Source organism: Sus scrofa, chromosome 16, assembly GCF_000003025.6.
Source record: "Sus scrofa isolate TJ Tabasco breed Duroc chromosome 16, Sscrofa11.1, whole genome shotgun sequence".
NCBI lineage: Eukaryota > Metazoa > Chordata > Mammalia > Artiodactyla > Suidae > Sus > Sus scrofa.
Genome location: NC_010458.4, coordinates 55,486,032 through 55,509,254, shown reverse-complemented (window position 1 = coordinate 55,509,254; position 23,223 = coordinate 55,486,032). Strand labels below are relative to the sequence as shown.

At 44.9% G+C, this 23,223-nt stretch overlaps 1 protein-coding gene across 1 annotated transcript in view; it reads left to right on the top strand.

Annotated features, from left to right (window-relative positions):
- WWC1 (WW and C2 domain containing 1) overlaps positions 1-23,223 on the top strand; it is a 176,812-nt gene that overhangs the window by 85,948 nt on the left and 67,641 nt on the right. Inside the window, 1 exon segment of the mRNA XM_021077057.1 lies at positions 11,053-11,256. Within this exon segment, the coding sequence (XP_020932716.1) occupies positions 11,053-11,256 (204 nt within the window).

Here is a 23,223-nt window from a genome sequence, read left to right as displayed (position 1 = left end):
GCAAAGATGGATAATTTACAGGAAACACTGACCAAAGAGATACAAGATATAAAACTTAAACAAGAAGAGATGCAAAACACAATAACTGAAATAAAAAATTCACTAGAAGCAGCTAACAGCAGAATACAGGAGGCAGAAGAATGAATAAGCGAGGTGGAGGACAGATTAGTGGAAATTACGGATGCAGAACAGAAAAGAGAAAAAAGATTGAAAACAAATGAAGAGAGTCTCAGAGAACTCTGGGACAACGTGAAACCCACCAACATCCATATTATAGGGGTGCCAGAAGGAGAAGAGAGAGAGAAAGAGACAGAAAAAATATTCCAAGAGATAATAGTCGAAAACTTCCCTAACATGGGGAAGGAATCACTCACTCAAATCCAGGAAGCACAACAAGTACCATACAAAATAAACCCAAGGAGGAACACCCCGAGACACGTACTAATCAAACTGGCAACCCTCGTACACTGTTGGTGGGATTGTAAATTGGTGCAACCACTGTGGAAAGCAGTATGGAGATTCCTCAGAAAACTAAACATAGAACTACCATTTGATCCAGCAATCCCACTCCTGGGCATCTATCCAGAGAAAACCACGACTCGAAAAGACACCTGTACTCCAATGTTCACTGCAGCACTATTTACAATAGCCAAGACATGGAAACAACCTAAATGTCCATCGACAGAGGAGTGGATCCAGAAGATGTGGTACATATACACAATGGAATATGACTCAGCCATCAAAAAGAACGAAATACCAGCATTTTTAGCAACATGGATGGACCTAGAAACTGTCATGCTAAATGAAGTCAGCCATACAATGAGACACCAACATCACATGCTTTCACTGACATGTGGAATCTGAAAAAAGGACAGATGGAACTTCTTTGCAGAACAGATGCTGACTCACAGACATTGAAAAACTTATGGTCTCCGGAGGAGACAGTTTGGGGGGTGGGGGGATGTGCTTGGGCTGTGGGATGGAAATCCTGTGAAATCAGATTGTTATGACCATTATACAACTACAGATGTGATAAATTCATTTGAGTAATAAAAAAAAATGAAAAACAAACAAACAAACAAACACCATTAAAGGAATTCCCGTCATGGCTCAGGGGAAAGAAATCTGACTAGTATTGATGAGGATGCAGGTTCTGCCCCTCGCCTCACTCAGTGTGTCAAGGATCTGGCATTGCCATGAGCTGTGGTATAGGTTGGTGTAGGTTGCAGACATGGCTCGGATCTGGCATTGCTGTGGCTGTGACATAGGGCAGTGGCTACGGCTCTGATTCTATCCCTAGACTGGGAACCTCCATTTGCCTGTGGTGTGGCCCTAAAAACAAACAAACAAAAAAACAACATTTAAGAAGCTGAAAAAGCAAGCTACAGATAAGGAGAAGAATGTTTGTAATACATATATCTAACAGCGGACCTGATTCAATAAAATGTAGAGAACTCTTACAACTTAATAGTAAGAAGCCAGGGAATTCCCATCGTGGCTCAGCAGGTTGAGGACCCGACCAGTATCCATGAGGATGCGTGTTTGATCCCTGGCCTTGCTCAGTGGGTGAAGGATCTGGTGTTGCCATAGCTGTCGTGTAGGCCAGCAGCTGCAGCTCCGACTTAACCCCCTGGGAACTTACATATGCTACAGGTGTAGCCCTAAGAAAAAAAATAATAAATTTTAAAAAATAGTAAGGAGCCCAACAATCCAGTAAAAACTGTGAGCAAAAGATTTAAATAAATAGACACTTCACTAGAGAAGATATTCAGTACCTTTATGTGGCCAATAAACACATATAGTTTGCGTAATCAGTCATTAGGGCAATATGAATTAAAATTAAACAAGGTACCAGTACATACCTACTATAATGATGGGAATGAAAAGAGTGACAGTGTTAGTGATTGGTGAGGGCATGGAGGAACTGGAACTCGTAATTCTTATATCCGTGAGGCTATAAATCACAACGGGCATTTTGGAAAACAGTTTGCCAGTCTCTTACAAAATTCAGTGTATAATTAACATAAAAGCCAGCTCTTCCCCCTCTAGGTAATTTTACCAAAGCGAAATGCAAACGTTGCAAAGACCTGTGCATGCATGTTCATTACAGCCTTCCCTTATTCATGATGATCTTAAACTGCAAACACCCCAAAGGTTTATCAAAAAGTGAATTATACTATATTCGTACAATGGGCTCTTAATCAGCACGAACAAAACCGATACAACATAAACGGGTCTGAAAAGTTTTACGCCAAATGAAGAAAGCGAGATCCCAAGAGCAGATACACTTCGATTTCTTTGACTTGAACTTTTAAAACAGAAGTGGAAGGAGGAGGTGAGTGGAGGTGACTGACTGGGAAAGAGTACAAGACTGGTGGGTAAAGGAAACGTTTCCAAGTTGATAACAAGTGGTAGTTCACAGTGTATGCATTTGTCAGAACACATCCAACTATAGGATCCAACTAACACATCCTTTAAGTGGTTGCACTTCATTGTATTTAAATTATGCCTTAATAAAGGTGATTTAAACAATGTATTGATACCCCCTTAGTACTTCAGACCAAATAAATGGAAATCTCTAGGGTAGTTTCCAACATACAACCAGGTTCTGGTGTGTGGTTGTGTGTTGTGTTTGTCTGTCTGTGCCTCCATCCATCTGTGTGGGTTTGTACTACAGAAGAAAGCCTGCGTCACCAAACTGGTAGCCAAGCCAGCCTTCAGTTAAAGCTCTCAGGTACATGAATAGTCCGAGGATCATGGCCTCTTCCAGGGGGAGTGCGCCTCCCTCAGATTAAACCGGAGTGCCATGGGGCAGATCCACCCACGTGTGCCCGGGGCCTTTGTCAAGGGCCCAGCATTCAGCCAGCCCTCTGACCAGTGATTCTGTCTGGAGCTCAGCATCTCACCTGCCAGCCATGCCTGCCGGCTTCAGTGACTGCTCAGCCCACCTGTGTCATCATGTCTTAGTGGCTCTCATCTTTGGTGGCACATGGGAATTATTTGGGGAGCATGAAGATCACCATTGCCTCCTTCCCACGCCCAGAGATTCTGATTTAATTGGTGGGGGGTGGAGGGCCTTGGGATCTGGGCATTGAGATTTTTAAATTCCCCAGGTACTTCTACTGTGCAAACAGGGGTTCTTGGACACTGGCTGCTCAGCAGTCACCTGACAAAGCTCTGCTCTTGGAAATTCTGATGTAAGTGTTCTGGGAACAGGGGTCAGGCTTTTACTTTTGTTTTTGTTTCTTTTTCTTTTTTTTTTTTTTTTTTTTGTCTTTTTGCCATTTCTTGGGCCACTCCTGCAGCATATGGAGGCTCCCAGGCTAGGGGTCGAATCGGAGCTGCAGCCGCCAGCCTACACTGGAGCCACAGCAACTTGGGATCCGAGCCGCGTCTGCAACCTACACCACAGCTCATGGCAATACCGGATCTTAACGCACTGAGCAAGGCCAGGGATCGAACCCAAACCTCACGGTTCCTAGTCGGATTCCCTAACCACTGCGCCACGACGAGAACTCCTTGTTTCTGTTTGTTTGTTTGTTTGTTTGGCCATGCCTGTGGTCTGCATAAGTTCCCAGGCCAGGGATCAAACCCATGCTGCAGCAGTAACACAAACCACAGCAGTGACAATGCCGAATCCTTAATTTGCTGTGCCACTAGGGAACTCTTTTTTTTTTTTTTTTTTTTTTTTTTTAAGCTCCTCAGCTAATTCTTACACCCTTTCAGTTGCCAGGACCCAGAATACTTCCAAGAGAAAAAAGCAATTTTGCTGACAAGCTGGGGAAAAAGCTTGTCATAAGCTCTCATAAGGCTGTTTATGAGAATAAAAATTGGTACAGCCTTTGAGAAGATAATTTGGTAGTGTCTATTAAAATTTTAAATGTGTCAGAGTTCCTGTGGTGGCTCAGCGGGCTAAGAACCCGACTGGTATCTGTGAGAATATGGGTTCAACTCCTGGCCTCACTCAGTGGGATAAGGATCTGGTGTTGCCACAAGCTGTGGTATAGGTTGCAGATGCAGCTGGGCTTTGGTTTTGCTGTCACTGTGGCATAGGCCTGCAGCTGCAGCTCCAATTCAGCCCCTACTCTGGGAATTTCCATATGCTGTAGGTGTGGCCCTAAAAAGAAAAAAAAAATTTTTTTAACCTGTACACCCACTGACCCAGTACTTGTTTAAGAAATGTATGCTCCAGAATTAATAGCACAAGTTCAGAGAACTATGTTTTCAAGAATCCTCACTACATCATTGGTTGTGTTAGCAAAAGAATGGAAAACTATCCAGGAGTTCCCGTCGTGGCTCAGTGGTTAACGAATCCGACTAGGAACTATGAGGTTGTGGGTTCGATCCCTGGTCTCGCTCAGTGGGTTAAGGATCTGGCATTGCTATGGGCTGTGGTGTAGGTCACAGACGTGGCTGGATCCTGCGTTGCTCTGGCTGTGGCGTACATCAGAGGCTACAGCTCTAATTAGACCCCTAGCCTGGGAACCTCCATGTGCTGCAGGAGCAGCCCTAGAAAGGCAAAAAAAAAGAAAAAAACAAAAAAACTATGCAGATATTTCCCAGTAGTGGTCTGGAAAACCACCAATACCCTATCATAAATACATGTTAATACCACACTATGGAATACTATGCAACCGTTTAAATGATCGAGGCAAGTAAAAACTAAAAATGCAAGTCCCCACCCCATGGCACAGTGGGTTAGGAATCCGCCTACAGAGACTCAGGTCACTGAAAAGGTACAGGTTAGATCCCCAGCCACAGCTGTGGCTCAGATTCAACCCCTGGCCCAGGAACTTCCATATGCTGCAGGTGCAGCCATAAAATAAAATAATTAATTAAACAAGAGTACATCAAAAAGTAGTAAAACTGAAAAAAAATAAATTAAAAGTCGAGGTAATTCTTTGTGTACCTACAAGGAAAAATGAGCATGATACATCATTTGGAGGTGAAAGCAAATTGCAGACCAATGTATATGACATGGGCCAAGTTACATTAAAAGTAAACTTTTGGAGTTCCCATTGTGGCTTAGCGGTAATGAACTTAACTAGTACCCATGAGGGCGCAGGTTCAAACCCTGGCCTCAGTGGGTTAAGGGATCCAGTGTTGCCCTGAGCTGTGGTGTAAATCACAGATGTAGCTCGGATCCTGTGCTGCTATGGCTATGATGTAGGCTGGCAGGCCGGCAGCTACAGCTCCGATTTGACCCCTAGCCTGGAAACTTCCATATGCTATGGGCATAGCCCTAAAAGGACAAAAAAAAATTTCTCTGTATAGATATGTATGTATAAAAAGGTATATATTAATCAGAGAGCAGTATCTTTTAGTATGTGACTTCTAGTGGCACTTACCTCTAGGATGTAACACTGGAGAGATGGAGACTCATTTCTTATTTTATGAATTTGAAATGGTGGAATTTTGAGATTTTTCTTTTTTTGTAGTTTTCTATATTTTCCCCCAAAATGTAAATTTTTAAAAAATGATGACGTTCCTGGCATGGTGCAGTGGAAACAAATCCGACTAGGAACAGTGAGGTTGCGGGTTCGATCCTTGGCCTCGCTCAGTGGGTTAAGGATCCTATGTTGCCATGAGCTATGGTGTAGGTCACGGAAGGGCTCGGATCTGGCATTGCGGTGGCTGTGGCGTAGTCCTGCAGCTGTGGCTCCGATTAGACCCTAGCCTGGGAACCTCCATATGCCACAGATGTGGCCCTAAAAAAGCAAAAAATAATATATATATATATGAATTAAAGAACTTTTTGAGCCTGGCCATGAGAGGCCAGCTTTCTTTTCTGTGGCCCATCTGGAGCTGGCCCATGAGGGGGACCCAGGAGTCCCTAACCTTGAAGGAATCCACATCTGCTGATGGGAGGTCCGCCCACCCCCACCCCACTGCTTCCCCCCCTCTTCCCCCCCCGCCCCCGCAGTCCTACAGCCCAGCTTTTTAAATTCTCTCCCCCTTTTTTTCTTCTCTTGCAAGTGTTCCTCCCTCTTGTGGCTTGAAGAGCTGCAAAGCTTTCCTTACGGGAAGCCATCCGTAGCCCTGCCAGCCTTCTCCACACCTTGTTTTCTTTCCCAGGAAAAGGGAAGAGGAAGAGCCTGAAAAATTGCTCTTCACAGACAATTCAAAAACTGGTCTCAGTGGGTTTTTTTTTTTAACTTACTCTCCCCATCATGTGCTTACTTTACCGGGGTGTAAGTGCTCCACGGTTTCGTGGGAGGTAGCGAAGCAGGGCCCTTATCCTCTTTACTAATTAGAAAAGTAGACCCAGAGAAGTTAAGCCGCCTGTCCATTGTAATGCAGTGACTATTGGCAGGCATGAGAACCTGGCCCTGCTGCCTCTGTCATCATTCTCCCTGTCTCTTCTTTCTTTCATTGGAGTGGTTGTTTGGGCTTATTCAGGAAGAGAGAGCTAAAGGACCTGCAAAAGACAACGACCCAGGAGCCAAGCACATGACATAAATGAATGCAGGAGATAAATTGTGGACCCAAAGTGGCCACATCTTCTGAATGAGCAAGAAAAAGGAGGAGTTCCTGTTGTGGCTTGGTGGTTAACGAATCCAACTAGGAACCCTGAGGTTGCGGGTTCGATCCCTGGCCTCTCTCAGTGGGCTAAGGATCCGCTGTTGCCATAAGCTGTGGTGTAGGTCGCAGACGTGGCTCAGATCCCGCGATGCTGTGGCTCTGACGTAGGCCTGCAGCTATAGCTCTGATTCAAACCCCAGTTTGGGAACCTTCATGTGCAGCCCTAGAAAAGACAAAAAACAAAACAAAAAAAAAAAAAAAAAAAAAAGCAAAACCAGATATTAGGATTTTAATCCTGCTGTATAAATCTCCTTGTTTTTACATACCAGTAATCAATTCAAAATTAAGGTAGTTCTGGAGTTCCCATCATGGCTCAGTGGTTAACGAATCTGACTAGGAACCCTGAGGTTCAGGTTCGATCCCTGGCCTTGCTCAGTGGGTTAAGGATCCGGCGTTGCCGTGAGCTGTGGTGTAGGTTGCAGATGTGGCTCGGATCCTGTGTTGCTGTGGCTGTGATGTAGGCTGGCAGCTAAAGCTCCGATTCTACCCCTAGCCTGGGAGCCTCCATATGCTGCGGGAGCGGCCCAAGAAATGGCAAAAAAGACAAAAGAAAACAAAAACAAAACAAAAAAAAAAAAACAAAATTAAGATAGTTCTTTGGTCTAAGCAAACCTGTCTGCAGGCTGGGTTCACCATATGGCTGCGATTATATAATTTCTAGTGTGTCAATCACCTCTTACTCCGCCTACCAACTGGGAAATGACGGAGGAGTTGATAGTCAATGGGAATTGATTCTCTGACATTGCTTTGACCTCTTATATGTCTGCTCAGCTACCAGCTACACTTTGCAAAAAAAATTTTTGTTTTTTGACTTTTTTTCCGAATTATCACCATACATATTTATTACACACATAATTTTAAAAAATTAAAAAGAATAAAGAAAAAGCATCCTACCATCAAGACACACCTACTGCTACTAATTTGTTGTTTCCTCCTAATCTTTTGGAGAATGTACACATGTATTTTGATAAATGCAAAATTATTTATGCAGTTTTACACCCAGTACTTTTCACTCGCTTTTAATCATAAGTACTTTTCCATTAAAAAATTTTTTTTCAAGGACATTATTTCTTTTTTTTATGATTTTTATTTTTTTTCCATTATAGCTGGTTTACATTGTTCTGTCAATTTTCTACTGTACAGCAAGGTGACCCAGTTACACATACGTGTATACATTCTTTTTTCTCACAGTATCATGCTCCATCATAAGTGACTAGACATAGTTCCCAGTGCTACACAGCAGGATCTCATTGTTAATCCATTCCAAAGGTAACAGCCTGCATCTATTAACCCCAAGCACCCCATCCATCCCACTCCCTCCCCCTTGGCAACCACAAGTCTATTCTTCAAGTCCATGATTTTCTTTTCTGTGGAAAGGTTCATTTGTGCCATATATCAGATTCCAGATGTAAGTGATATCATATGGTATTTGTCTTTCACTTTCTGACTTACTTCACTCAGGATGAGAGTCTCTAGTTCCATCCCTGTTGCTGCAAATGGTATTATTTCGTTCTTTTTTATGGCTGAGTAGTATTCCATTGTGTGTATATACCACATCTTCGTAGTCCAATCATCTGTCAATGGACATTTGGGTTGTTTCCATGTCTTGACTATTGTGAATAGTGCTGCAGTGAACATGCAGGTGCGTGTGTTTTTTTCGAGGCAAGTTTTGTCAGGATATATGCCCAAGAGTGGGATTGCTGGGTCATATGGTAGTTCTATGTATAGTTTTCTTCTTCTTTTTTTTTTTTTTTTGTCTTTTTTTTGCCTTTTCCAGCGCCGCTTCCCTCGCCATATGGAGGCTCCCAGGCTAGGGGTCTAATTGGAGCTGTAGCCACCAGCCTAAGCCAGAGCCACAGCAATGTGGGATCCAAGCTGCCTCTGCAACCTACACCATAGCTCACGGCAACGCCGGATCCTTAACCCACTGAGCAAGGCCAGGGATCGAACCTGCAACCTCATGGTTCCTAGTCGGATTCGTTAATCACTGGGCCACGACGGAACTCCTATGTATAGTTTTCTAAGGTACCTCCATGCTATTCTCCATAGTGGTTGTACTAGCTTACATTCCCACCAACAGTGCAGGAGGGGTCCCTTTTCTCCACACCCCCTCCAGCATTTGTAACTTGTGGACTTATTAATGATGGCCATTCCAACTGGTGTGAGGTGGTATCTCATGGTAGTTTTGATTTGCATTTCTCGAATAATCAGTGATGTTGAGCATTTTTTCATGTGCTTGTTGGCCATCTGTATATCTTCCTTGGAGAAATGTCTATTCAGGTCTTTTGCCCATTTTTCCATTGGGTTGTTGGCTTTTTTGCTGTTGAGTTTTATGAGTTGTTTGTATATTTTAGAGATTAAGCCATTGTCAGTTGCATCGTTTGAAACTATTTTCTCCCATTCTGTAAGTTGTCTTTTTGTTTTCTTTTTGGTTTCCCTTGTGTGGTTAGGTCCCATTGGTTTATTTTTGCTTTTATTTCTGTTGCTTTGGGAGACTGACCTGAGAAAACATTGGTAAGGTTGATAGCAGAGAATGTTTTGCCTATGATCTCTTTCAGGAGTTTGATGGTGTCTTGTCTTATATTTAAGTCTTTAAGCCATTTTGAGTTTATTTTTGTGCATGGTGTGAGGGTATGTTCCAGTTTCATTGATTTGCATGCAATTGTCCAGGTTTCCCAGCAATACTTGCTGAAAAGACTGTCTTTTTTCCCAATTCATGTTCTTGCCTCCTTTGTCAAAGATTAATTGACCATAGGTGTCTGGGTTTATTCCTAGGTTCTCTATTCTGTTCCATTGGTCTGTTTGTCTGTTTTGGTACCAGTACCACACTGTCTTGAAAACTGTGGCTTTGTAATATTGCCTGAAGTCTGGGAGAGTTATGCCTCCTGCTTGGTTTTTGTTCTTCAGGATTGGTTTGGCATTCTGGGTCTTTTGTGGTTCCATGTAAATTTTTGGATTGTTTGTTGCAGTTCTGTGAAAATCTCATGGGTAATTTGATAGGGATTGCATTGAATCTGAAGATTGCTTTGGGTAGTGTGGCCATGTTTACAATATTAATTTTTCCAACTCAGGAGCATGGGATACCTTTCCATTTCTTTACATCTTTAATTTCCTTGATTAATATTTTATAGTTCTCGGCATATGAGTCTTTTACCTCCTTGGTCAGGTGTATTCCCAGATATTTGATCTTTTGGGGTGCACTTTTAAAAAGTATTATGTTTTTGTATTCCTTTTCTAACATTTCACTGTTAGTATACAGAAATGCGACTGATTTCTGAATGTTAATCTTATATCCTGCTACTTTGCTGAATTTGTTGATCAGTTCAGGTGGTTTTGGGGTTGAGTCCTTGGGGTTTTCTATCTATAGTATCATGAAAGACATTATTTCTAATGGATGTTTTAGTGTACTGTATAAATGTAAGATGCTTATTTGAGCAGTTATTTCCTGTATGACCTTGAGCAAGTTACTTACCCTCTCTCTGTCTCAGTTTTCTCATTTGTTTAATGGGCATAATTCTAGAACCTCCTCTATAAAGCTAACCTCAGGATTGGAGGAGTAAATAAATATACAATAATTAGAATAGTTCTTGGCATAGAGTAAAGATTACATAAATGCTTGTTATTTATTATAATATGATGATCATGGTTTTGTACAAATGCATCTTTGCCTGAATTTCTTACTTTTGATAATAAATTACTGTAGGAAGAATTATTGGAGAAAGGGTATTAACATTTTAAGGCTCTTAATTTTCACTGTCAGATAGCCCTCTATTAAGGCTGTTCTGATTTCCATTGCCAACAGGGTATTTCTTCATGTCCTCCAAAGTATCAGTTACTTTCCTTTCCTCTACTCATTGTCAAAATGGGTGACCTGAAGTGTCTATACAGTTGTTGAGTCTCTCTGTCTTTTTTTTTTTTTTTTTTTTTTGTCTTTTTGCCTTTTCTGGGGCCACTCCCTCGGCATATGGAGGTTCCCAGGCTAGGGGTCTAATCGGAGCTGTAGCTGCCGGCCTACGCCAGAGCCACAGCAACGCAGGATCCAAGTCATGTCTGCAACCTACACCACAGCTTACGGCAACGCCGGATCCTTAACCCACTGAGCAAGGCCAAGGATCGAACCCACAACCTCATGGATCCTAGTTGGATTCGTTAACTGCTGCGCCACAACGGAACTCTGAGTCTCTCTGTCTTGACTAAAACTCATATCTGGTCCTTCTCCTGGCTCTTCTCAGATGAACTGTTTTGACGATTGGAAGTTGATCCTGGTGGGGGGTGTGTGTGTGTGTGTGTGTGTGTGTGTGTGTGTTTAATACAAATGAAGAGTCTCTGTTGTTTAAGAAGTAAGTTTAACCCATTCATATTTATAGTAATTTTCTATTATGCTTTTGGTCTTCTGGTAGTAGATTCTGTGGAACCAGCTCAACAGGTATTTGTGATATGCTAACCTAGGGTCTCTGGGCTCTGTTCCAGAAACCACGCAGATTGAAGATCCCCGGGTGCAATGGCGGCGGGAGCAGGAGCACATGCTGAAGGATTATCTGGTGGTGGCGCAGGAGGCCCTGAGTGCACAAAAGGAGATCTACCAAGTGAAGCAGCAGCGCTTGGAGCTTGCACAGCAGGAGTATCAGCAGCTGCATGCCGTCTGGGAGCACAAGCTGGGCTCCCAGGTCAGCTGTGAGTACCTTCCACCACCAGTACCCCCACCAACACAGCTAAAAGGAGCAGGGAAAGGCCACGCTGAGTCCTGCCTGTATTGCCTCTCACTGCTTCTCATTGTTTTCTTTCATCTCCATTCTTGTCCAAACCACCACCCTCTCTACTCTTCTTCCTGCTCCTACTTGTGCTTTGCAATGATTCATCTGCCATGTTCATTCCATTTCCTTTCATTCATTGCTTATCATCTCAGAAGGCCAGACGCATTACCTGTGCGTCCTTATTTAAAGCGCTTCGGTGACTAGGGAAAGTGAGGAGTTCTTGGTTAATGGATAGAGTTTTTCAGTTTGGGAAGATGAAAAAGTTCTAGAGATGGATGGTGATGACGGCTGCACAACAGTATGACTGTATTTAATGCCTCTGAACTGTATAAATTTAAAAATGTTAAAGTGATAAAGTTTATGTTTTATATATATATAGTATATTTTATGCATATATAAGTTTATATATATTATATGTATATATTTTTCATCACAATTGAAAAAACAAAAACTTCAGTGGTTTCCCATCACTCTTTCTTTTTTTTTTTTTTTTCTTTCTTTTTTGTGTCTTTTTGCCTTTACTAGGGCCGCTCCCGTGGCATATGGAGGTTCCCAGGCTAGGGGTCTAATTGGATCTTTTGCTGCTGGCCTACGCCAGAGCCACGGCAACACGAGATCCGAGCTGCCTCTGTGACCTACACCACAGCTTATGGCAATGCTGGATCCTTAACCCACTGAGCAAGGACAGGGTTTGAACCCGCAACCTCATGGTTCCTAGTCGGATTCGTTTCCGCTGCGCCATGACAGGAACTCCCCATCACTCTTTCCATGGTCTACACAGCCCTACACTGTCAGCCTCCTGCCAACCACTCCCACCTCATCTCATGCTCTCATTCACTAGGCTCCAGGAGTACTAAGCACACCCATTCTGTTCCCCTAGTCTGCCTTGTACCTTTCCATCTGGGCTTTTGTATTTCTGCTCCCTTGCCTAGAAAGTGTTCTTTTCATCCATGTGCACCGCGGATCCTTGTCCCCCTTCCAGTCTCTTCCATCAGGTCATCTCCACTGAGAGGCTTGCTTCTGACATCTCCGTCCACAGACTCCCTGCCCCAGGATCAGCATCTGTAAGGGCTCTCTGTTGTCCATCGCATGTATCACAGTACATCTGCTTGTACGTGTGTCTGTATTTCCTAGTGGAGGACATGTCCTGTCTCCCTGGTATCTGCAGAAGGAGAACAGCATGCCAGGGTCCCCAGTCCTTCTTTCCCAACATAGGCAAATGCCAGATGAGTAGCGCTCGAGGAACCCAATGACCTTTTCTGATGTGTGGAGTGGGCTTGGTTTTGGTTTCATCGTTACTGTTTTTGGTCTTTTAATTTTTAATAACGTATCCGTTCCTATGTGTGCTGAGTACTTACTACACACTTGCCCACAGGCTGACTATGTTATTTTAGTTAATTCTCATAACCATTCTATGGGCAAGCACAATAGATCTCTTATCCTGTAACAGATAAGGAAGCCGAGGCTTAGAGAAGATCAGTAACAGGCCTAGGGTCTTAAAGGTGAGAGACAGTAAGCTGCAAACAAATTCCATCCGTCCCCCAACATCTGCAGTGTGAGCCAAAGGGCCAGCATTAGACCATGGTGTCCGGGTGTCCGTGGCTGGATCATTGGATGCTCCCCCCATGTGAAGCCTCCACTTTGAAAAGTTTGGTCTGGGAGGAGGACAGTGGGTGGGTTACTCGCTGTCCCAGCCCTGCCCTTTTCCTTGGCAACTCAGGGAAGAAAACCCCCAGAATCTCAGATTATAGAAAAGAACTGTATGACACTCATTAGCTGTTTCTAGGTCAACCAGTGTCCCAGAGACCGTCAGGAGGGTTTTAGCACTTCATCTGTCTTAGCTGGGGCTGCCGTAACAAAATACCATAGAGTGGGCAGTAAAATGACATTTATTTTTCCAGTTGTGGAGGCTGGAAGTCTGAGATCAGGGTGTCAGTATGGTTGCGTTCTGGCGAGACCCCTCTTCCTGGCTTCTCACTGTCTTCATGTTGCAGAGAGAGAGAAAGAAAAACAGCAGGCTGTGTGCACTCTTCTTCTAAGGCACTAATCCCATCACAAAGGCCCCACCCTCATGACCTTGTCTAACCCTAGTTACTTCTCAAAGGCCCCTCTTCAAATGCCATCACTTTGGGAGTTAGGGCTTCAGCATAGGAACTGGGGAGGGGTGAGGCGTTTACTCTTACCAGAGCCCTGGAAGGGAGCTATTAATGTGCCTAGTGAAACTCAGGTTCAAAGAGTTAGAGGATTTTTTTCTTGCTAAAGTCATGCAGTCTGAAAAAGTGGCGAATGTATAGACAAATAAGCCTTCCTGTTTTGGAGGTCAGGGGGTATAGTTGGACCCAGAGTATAACCCCCTCCCCCAAATCATGACGAATTGGGGAGGTAAAATTTTTCCATGGGAGAGCTGGCGGCCACGACTTTGCACAGGTATTAAATTAGCATCGCCAATAATGAGACAGGCAGACACCGTGTGCCTTCTGATGTGATGCAGTGAAAACCTCCTGGAGGATTTTTGACAAAATTGTTCACTCCGAACTGAATCATGAAGAAACCACCAGACAGATCTCTACTGTGTAATAACCTGCAAGACCGTTGGCCTGGACTCTTTCAGAAAAATAAAATGCTGTGAAAAAAACAAAGAGAGGAGGAGTTCCCGCTGAGGCCCAGTGGGTTAAGGATCCAGCGTTGCTGCAGCTGTGGTCAAGGTTACAGCTGCGGCTCATGTTCCACCCCTGGCCTAGGAACTTCCATATGCTGAAAGTATGGCCAAAAAAGAAAAAAAAAAAAAAAACAGAGAGGGGAAAATCTTCTAGACTAAAAAACAAACAAACAAAAATGCCTGAGGAGGCATAAACCCAATGAAGTGTTTGCACCTTGACTAGACCCTGGATGGAGGGGAAAGCAGCCATAAAAGATATTCTCAGGCAATTGGAGAACTGTCTGAAGTGTGATAAGGATGTTGTAGCCATGCAGGAGAATGTCCTTTTCTTAAGACATGCGGGTGGCATTGTGTTTACAACTTAATACTAAAAAGAGTCCGCGCTTGGGCTGTGGGATGGAAATCCTGTGAAATCAGATTGTTATGATCATTATATAACTACAGAGGTGATAAATTCATTTGAGTAATTGTAGATAGATAGATAGATAGATAGAGTGAGTGAGTGAGTGATTTGAGTCCGGAGGGGAAAAATGAAAAAATTCTGGTGCCGGTCAAGGTGAGCAGGTCAGCCACACACTGATGGTTCTGCATATGGGATCCAGGTTTTCACCATTTCCAATACTCACTGATTGAAGGCTTACTCTGAACTGGGCATCCTACTGAGAAGAAGAATTGGAATAGAAGGAGGGACCGACAGAACCAGGGTGGAGAAATGTTAAAAGCTGGTGGATCCCGGTGAAGGATCCATCAACAGCCATCCTATTATGCTTTCAAACTTCCCGTAAATAAAAAGTTTCCAGGAGTTCCCATCATGGCTCACACTAAGAACCTGACTAGTGTCCGTGAGGATGTGGGTTCGATCCCTGGCCTCACTCAGTGGGTCAAGGATCTCGTGCTGCAGCTCTGATTCGATCCCTGACCCAGGAACTTCCAAATACTGCTGGTACCCAGCCGTAAAAAGAAAGAAAAAAAATATTTCCAAAATAAAAAGTTAGGGTGGCCCATAAGAATCCACTGGCAGGAATGAAGCATTCTTCGTGGGGCTGTCCCGTGTGTTTCGGGATGTGTAACAGCATTCCTCCCACTAGATGCCTGTGGCATCTCTCACCCAGAGTTGTGACAACCAAAAATGTCTCCAGACACCGCCAGATGTGCCCAAGGGGGGCAGAATGGCCTCTAGCCAAAAACCACTGGTCTAGGTAAACCACTTAGCACGGTTTCCTTAGAACATATTAATGGCTCAGTAAATATTCCCTTGACAGGAAGTACACATTACCTAATATTTTGAGAATGTGGATTCTGGAGCTGGTCTGCTAGGGTCCAAATCCAGGTCCTGCAACTTCCTAGCAGTGTAACTTTGCATGCGTGATGCCACTTCTCTCTGCCTCCAATTCTTCATCTGTAAAATCGACATGCTAATAGTGTCACCTTCATTGGGGTGTACTGGGGCTTAAATTAGTTAGAAGTATAAGGTACTTGGAATAGGCTTGTCTCATTCTTAAGTTCGCAATAAATAATAGCAGTAGGAGTTCCCATTGTGGTTCAGCAGGTTAAGAGCGCGACACAGTGTCCATGAGGATGGGGGTTCGATCCTTGGCCTTGGTCAGTGGGTTTAGGGTTCAGTGTTGCCAAAAGCTGTAGTGTAAGTTGTTACAGATGCAGCTCGGCTCCTGCATTGCTGTGGCTGTGGCGTAGGCTGGCAGCTGCAACTCCATTCAGCCCTTACTCTGGGAATTTCCAGATGCCGCAGGTGCGGCCGGAAACAGAAAAATAATAATAATAACAGTATTTATTTGATATGATTAATTCATTGTCCTTGGACTGATAAAGATTTTTAACAGATCCCTGGAATCCAGAAGAATAAATACATGATTGGTCCTAATGCAGTCCTGTCACATGTCTTCCGATGCTACTTACGCTACTAAGCGCTCCCTCAGGTTCAAAGACACCTCCATTTGGAATGTCAAAGAAGGGGCCATCTCAGATCTAAGATCCAAACCAGCGAGGAAGGGGGCATCCCCAGCCCGAGCACCCCAGTGGTCCCAGCACAAGAGGCGTGACCCAAGGCTCCTGATGACCTTGTTTGGGTTTTATAAGCCAGGTTTGCCCTCCAGGTCCAGCTCTCCAGCGTGCTGTTAGACCGGTGAGGTCACATGCCTCCCTCTCACTCAGATGACCTGCTGGGGCTGGTGAGAGCTCTGCCACGTGGCCTTGGCTGCTGCTCCAGGGTCTGGCTATAGGAGGGGCCCTGCCCTGTGGATGGAGCTGTCATCTCTGGTGCTGTCTCCAGCCTCATGGGGAAGGAGAAGAGACGTAATTTAAGGTACACCCTTAAAGTAAGTTTCTGCAGGGCAATGTGCTGGCCACTCTACATGTGTTGCTTAAAGTGACCTCGCTACACACATACCCACAGACACACACACACACACACACACACACACACACACACACAATCCTGCAAGATACTGTTATTCCCATTTTACAGATAAGAAAACCGAGACCAAGAGAGGGAAAGTAGCTTCTCCGTGGTCACACTGGTAAAAAGTGGCAAAAGTGGTAAAAATACCCTCAAGACTGATTCTCTTCATTTAATCCAAGTCAGCCAGTCAGATTCCAAGGTTTGGGGAGTTCCTGTTTTGGCTCAGCAGTAACAAAGCCAACTAGTGTCCATGAGGATGTGGGTTCCATCCCTCGCCTCCCTCAGTGGGTTAAGGATCTGGCGTTGCCATGAGCTGTGGTGCATGGAGACATGGCTCGGATCCAGTGTTGCTGTGGGGTAGGCCAGCAGCTGCAGCTCCGATTCAACTCCTAGCCTAGGAACCTCCGTGTGCCACAGGCGTGGCCCTTAAAAAAAAAAAAAAAAAAAAAAAAAAGATTCTGGAGTTCCAGTCGTGGCTCAGTGGGTAACGAACCCGACTAGTATCCATGAGGAGGCAGGTTCAATCCCTGGCCTTGCTTAGTGGATTAAGGATCCAGTGTTGCCATGAGCTGTGGTCACAGACACAGCTCAGATCCCACATTGCTGTGGCTGTGGTTACACTGGCAGCTGTAGCTCGATTTGACTCCTACGCTGGGAACCTCCATATGCTGTGGGTGTGGCCCTAAAAAGACAAAAGATTAAAAGGAAAAAAAAAAGATTCAAAGGTTTGGTGACTCCCCTGGGGTCCTCCTACCCTCGGAAAGATGAGGCCTCAGGAGAGCTGGGTTCTCTGGGATCTCACGGGGCTCCTTCGTCCTCTAGGCCTTGGTTTCCCGTGTGAAAAATCAATCGCTGGGAGCCTGGCAGCTAAAAATGCCCGTGGAGCCACCTACATGCTTTCACTCATTCCTGAGACTAAGGCATACGAGAGAAGAGATTTTCAAGGCGTACAAGCATGGGTTCAGGGAGCTTGGAGCAGAAAGAGTGGCAATAAAACATGGAGGCTGGAGTTCCCGTCGTGGCGCAGTGGTTAACGAATCCGACTAGGAACCATGAGGTTGCGGGTTCGGTCCTGCCTGCTCAGTGGGTACGATCCGGCGTTGCGTGAGCTGTGGTGTAGGTGCAGACGGGCTCGGATCCGCGTTGCTGTGGCTCTGGCGTAGGCGGTGGCTACAGCTCGATTCGACCCTAGCTGGAACTCCATATGCGAGGGAGCGCCAAGAAATAGCAACAAAAAAAAAAGAAAAAGACAAAAAAAAAAAAAAAAAAAACATGGAGGCTGGAAAACCGATGGCCAAGGGACAACCCAGCTGATAGACATGGGAAAAGAGAAAATGGACGGATGGTGAGAAGGAGCAGGCCTCTCGTCTACCTGGAGCGCTTATAAAAGCCTCAGGAACTGGAGGGAGTGGCTTCTCTGGGGGTGGGAGTGCACTGAGGGGGGCCTCAGAGAAGACTGGATGAAAGCTGTTTCTGAGACTCAGACCACCAGATCTGCTGCCCACATTGGTACAGCCCCAGGCAACTGCCCATCCCCAACCTGGCAAGAACAAAATTGGATGTTTACTTTTTGGGAGAGCGTGAAACAGAGTCCTGGATGACAGGATACAAGGCACGTTCAAAGCTGGGGTGCACCCTACTGAAAACACTGTGATTATGTGAACGTGGACATGCAGGATAGAGACCCCGGCCCGCTTGCACCTCTGGGTTCCCAGCAGGATGCTTGGCTCTTACCCTCCAGGCTGGACAGTAAAGGAGTCGGGGGACCCTGAGTGTCTTCTTTTCAGAGAAAAGAGATGGAAAGAGAAAAGTCTTAAAGACGCTGGCAGTGAGGTTTCCTGGATGAAACAGTCCAGCTGAATCATGTACCCCATAACCCGTAGTCCAGCACGTAACCCACTGTCAACAAGCTCCCTCCAGTCCGCTTTTGGGGACCCTACTGTTCCTTTGTTTCTTTTTCGGCCACCGCACAGGCATATGGAGTTGCTGAGCCAGGGATCAGATCTGAATCCGAGTTTCGACCTACCCCAGTGCTGAGGCACTGCTGGATCCTTTAATGCGCTCCTACGCTTAAGTGTGAGCAGACAGCTCAGATTCCAGACATCCATGGAAAGCATCGAAGACAAACAATAGAGATTAAAACAAACACATGATCCAGTTCCCTGATGGCCTAGCAGTTGAGAATCCAGTATTGTCCCTGCTGTGGCTCAGGTCACTGCTGTGGTGCAGGTTCAGTCCCTGGCCTGGGAACTTCCATATGTTTCAGGTGTGGCCAAATAAAACCCCAGCCACCTAGCAAACAAAGACACAAACAAACACACATGGTGATGGAGAGGCCTTGTAGGAAACGGGGAAGCAATCAGCTGGAGAAGCCACACAACCATGACACAAGAACAGGATGCTACATTTCATAAAAAGGAGCCATCAGAGAATACACAAGAGCCTCTGGAAATTACACTATGAGAGTAGGAATGGAAAACCCACAGGAAGCCTAGAAAGTCAAACTGAGAACGGTTTCTCAAAAGCAGAGCAAAGTCGAGGACACAAAAAGAGCATCAGGCCAAGAAGTCTATTTGAGTAACAAACGTTCCAGAGGGAGCAGAAGCAGCAGAGAGGAAGAAGCATCAGGGACAAAATTCAGAAATCCTTTCCCAGAACTGATGGAGGAGTGTTTTTAGATTGAAAGGGCTCAGTGAGCCTCCAACACAATGGATAAAAGCTAACTCATACCAAAGACGTGTCATTATATAACTTCAAACACTGGAAACGATTCAAAATCCTAAAAGCTTTCGGAGAGAAAAACCAGGTCACACAAAAATGATCAGGACTCAGAATCGCTGTGGGCTTCTCAACATTCACACTAGAAGCCTAGCGGACAGTGGAGCAATGCCTTCAGACTTTGAAAGAAAATCATCTCCGACCCAGAATTCTATGTCCAGCAAAACTACCTTTAATCAAGAGGAGGCCAGAGTAAAGCTCTTTCTGGACATGTACGTTTTCACAAAGTTTATTTCTTTCCTGGTTCCTTTCTCGGGAAGCTACTTGAAGGGATGTTCTAGGGAAATGAGAGGGGAGTCAGAGGGGAAGGCGTGGTATTTAGGAAGGAGGAGCGGGGCAAGAAGGGGGTCTCAGGATGCCAGCTGTGCCCAGGGAGCACCCCAAAGCCGGCACACACCCAGCGAGACAGCGCCCAGCAGAGGAACTCGGTGAGGGAAGATCCAGATAACTGGCCACGGGTGAGGGTGGATCCGTGATACATGTGTAGAAAGCAAGCACGCGTAAAAAGGACAATGATTAACACTAGGAAACACAGCCCCAAAAATGTGCTGGAAAGAAAAAGTAAGCAAAGTTGGCTATGTGCCTCGACCCCGAGTCGTGTTTACAGAGTAAAAGTAGTGCAAACACCGAAGATTGCTCTCTCCAGTTATCTGTAAGGAGGATGAGGACTGGGGCCAGGGGTGGGGAGGGTGTGTGTGTGTGTGTGTGTGTGTGTGTGTGTGTGTGTGTGTGTGTGTGTGGTGTAGGGGCTGGGAAAGGGAGTGAAGTCAGCACTCCATCCTCCAGAGAGAGAAATGAATGCATCGTGCGTAAAACTGAAAGAAAAATCAAGAAACAGGGAGTTGCCATTGTGACGCACCAGAATCGAATCCAACTAGTATCCATGAGGATGCAGGTTCGATCCCTGGCCTTGCTCAGTGGGGTGGGGATCTGGCCTTGCCATGAGCCGTGGTGTAAGTCACAGACTTGGTTCGGATCCCGAATTGCTGTGGCTGTGGTGTAGGCCAGCAGCTGCAGCTCTGATTCTACCCCTGGCCTGGAAACTTCCATATGCCGTGAAGGCGGCCCTAAAAAGCAAAAAAAAAAAAAAAAAAAAAAGAAAAAAATCAGGAAACAGTGACGCATGCATATTATCCAATACACAGGGTTAAACACCCAAGAAACTGGCTGAACTCGTCGAAATAGTTCCTTTTTGGTGAGTGAGAGAAGCGGATTAGGGACTGCTTTTTTTTTTTTTTTTTTTTTTTTTTTAGTAGCAAATCTTGGACCATGTTGGACTGTTAAACTGTACACATGTAACTTGAATAAAAACTAAAAATTAACTATAAAAAGGTGTGACTTAAAGGCGATCTCTAAGGGCTTAATTGAATATAAAATCATTTTGTTGGGGGGGTAGCGAGGGGACATGGACGCAGAAAGCACCAAATCCTAACCTCTGGACCACCAGGGAACTCCTCTTTTCCAGTTTTTGTTGTTTCCCCCAATGACCTGTTTCTTGAGTGGGGTGCTGATCATGAGTGTGTTTCTTTTGTGAAAATGCGTCAAGCTGCACACTTGTGATTTGTGCACTTTTCCATTCTTACAGGTGTTTTTTCCTTCAACAAAAAGCTTACTTAAAAAAATAAAATTAATTAAATAAATAAATAAATAAATAAAAGGAGTTCCCATAGTGGCTCAGTGGTTAATGAATCTGACTAGGAACCATGAGGTTTCGGGTTCGATCCCTGGCCTTGCTCAGTGGGTTAAGGATCCGGCGTTGCCGTGAGCTGTGGTGTAGGTCGCAGATGCGGCTCGGATCCTGTGTTGCTGTGGCTCTGGCATAGGCTGGCAGCTGCAGCTCCGATTGGACCCCTAGCCTGGGAACCTCCATATGCCGCGGGAGTGGCCCAAGAAATGGCAAAAAGACAAAAAATAAAAAATAATAAAATAAAATAAAATAAATAACAGGCCACATTGCATTTCGGCAGCTTTGGGTACAAACGAGTGCGTTTCTCAGTGATTTTCCACATGATACTAATTCAATCGCCTGGTGGCCCCGTTGACAGAATCTGTTCTTTTTGGAGGTCCCCGTCCTTCCAGGATTCCTGAGCATGCCCAGGAGCATGCTCGCATTCCACCATCAGTGCTGGTCCCCATGACCACCCTCTCCTTGTTAGGGTCTTGCCATATTTCACCAGCTCTCCCCAGCTGCTACCATGCTCCCCTTAACAGTCCCCCCATATGTGGACCCAAGTCTAGCAGCAGGCTAAACAGGGTTGGCAGAACAGGGTGCTCATGGAATAAGCACTGCCTTTTTAGGTGTATTCCGCTCTTCTTTCCTCACTGATGACTCTTGTCTTATCACTGTATCTTTCCTAATTATCAGTGGGTGACAACTCTTGTTAATTACCTGAAAATTTTGTCCAAAAGTGTCTATCTGGGGAATCTGCTTAAATCAATACCTCTAGCTCTATTTTCAACCAGGTCCTTCCCCACAACCCCAAAGTCCAGCAAAGACCAGAAGAATTTGGGTGCAGGAAATGAAAGCTTCCAATTGAATCCACATGTCTGAATTCCCTGGTCCATGCTCAAGACTAGGGCTGCAAGGTCCTCCCCATCCAGGTGTTCCTGCCGCTCATCTCCTGGCAAAGCCCAGCCTCTGTCGTCATCACCGTCACCATCACTGCAGACTCACTCAGTGAGTGAGAGAGGCAGTGCTGCATACGATGCACAATGTCTCGTCAGTTCCTATGCAGAGCAATTTTATTTTTCGGTTCCCAGACTTCCCAGTATTGCACCTTCCCTTCCCCTAAGGTCCAGTCGGTATTTTGACCAAATCCCAAGAGCAGAGCAGCACCCTCTTCCTGACTCTCCCTTCCACCTCCAGACACTGCAAAGTGCCAGCAATCTCCAAATAAGCCTCTCTAGCCTCAGAAAAAGCCAGGTCCCAGCAGGTGATCTCCCTACACACACAGTGTTGAGGTGATGCTAAGCAGAAAGGGGAGGTGATGAAATTGTTCAGACCATGGGATTAAGGACTCAGGGGAGAAACGCTTCCCTGACCACTGCCCCCCCCCCCAAGAGTGACTATGCTTTCCCTGAACAGTGGGGTCGTGCTTACTTTAAAGACACCATGAATCTTACATGGGGCCCGTTGCCCTCTTCACATCAGCAGTTAGGAAGCTCAGAGCCGGGTTTGTGGCAGCTGGTCAGGAAGTGAGCCCCTGCCTCCTCACCCTCATTTTCCCTTTGTCTCGTTTTTCTTACTCAAAATGATTCACTCTGTTGTACCCATTTTCGCAAACCTTCAAGTCTTTTATCAAGACATAAAGAAATACTGTTTTTAAAATGCAGTAAGATTACAGCTACAGGCATACTCATCTTATTGCACTTCACAGATATTGTGGTTTTTACAAATGGAAGCTTTGTGGCAACCCTGGGTTGTCAGACGATTCTTAGCAGTTTTTAGCAATAAAGTATTTTTTAATTCAAGTATGTACATTTTTAGGCATGATGCTATTGCATACTTGATAAGACTGCATTTTGGTGTAAACCTAACTTTTATAGGCACTGGGAAACAAAAATTCATGTAACTCACTTTATTGCAATAATTGCTTTATTGTGATGGCCTGGAACCAAACCCACAATATCTCCGAAGTCGGGCCCTGCATGAGAGAACAGTAGACAAACATTGGAAGGGAATTTGGAGAGAAGATAACGGTATTAGGGTGATAGGATGACAGGTCATTTATTTTCCTTTTCAAATGTACATTAATATTGTAAAGTACGATAATTGATATTTCTACATTAGTATTGTAAAGTATAATAATTGATATTCAGATTTTTATTCTGGCAAAAATACATGTTGGTATTAGAAAATGTGGCAAAGACAGAAAAACACAATGATGAAACTTAATCATGCGAGGAGTTCCCATCATGGCGCAGTGGTTAACGAATCCAGCTAGGAACCATGAGGTTGCAGGTTCGATCCCTGGCCTCGCTCAGTGGGTTAAGGATCCAGCATTGCCGTGAGCTGTGGTGTAGGTTGCAGA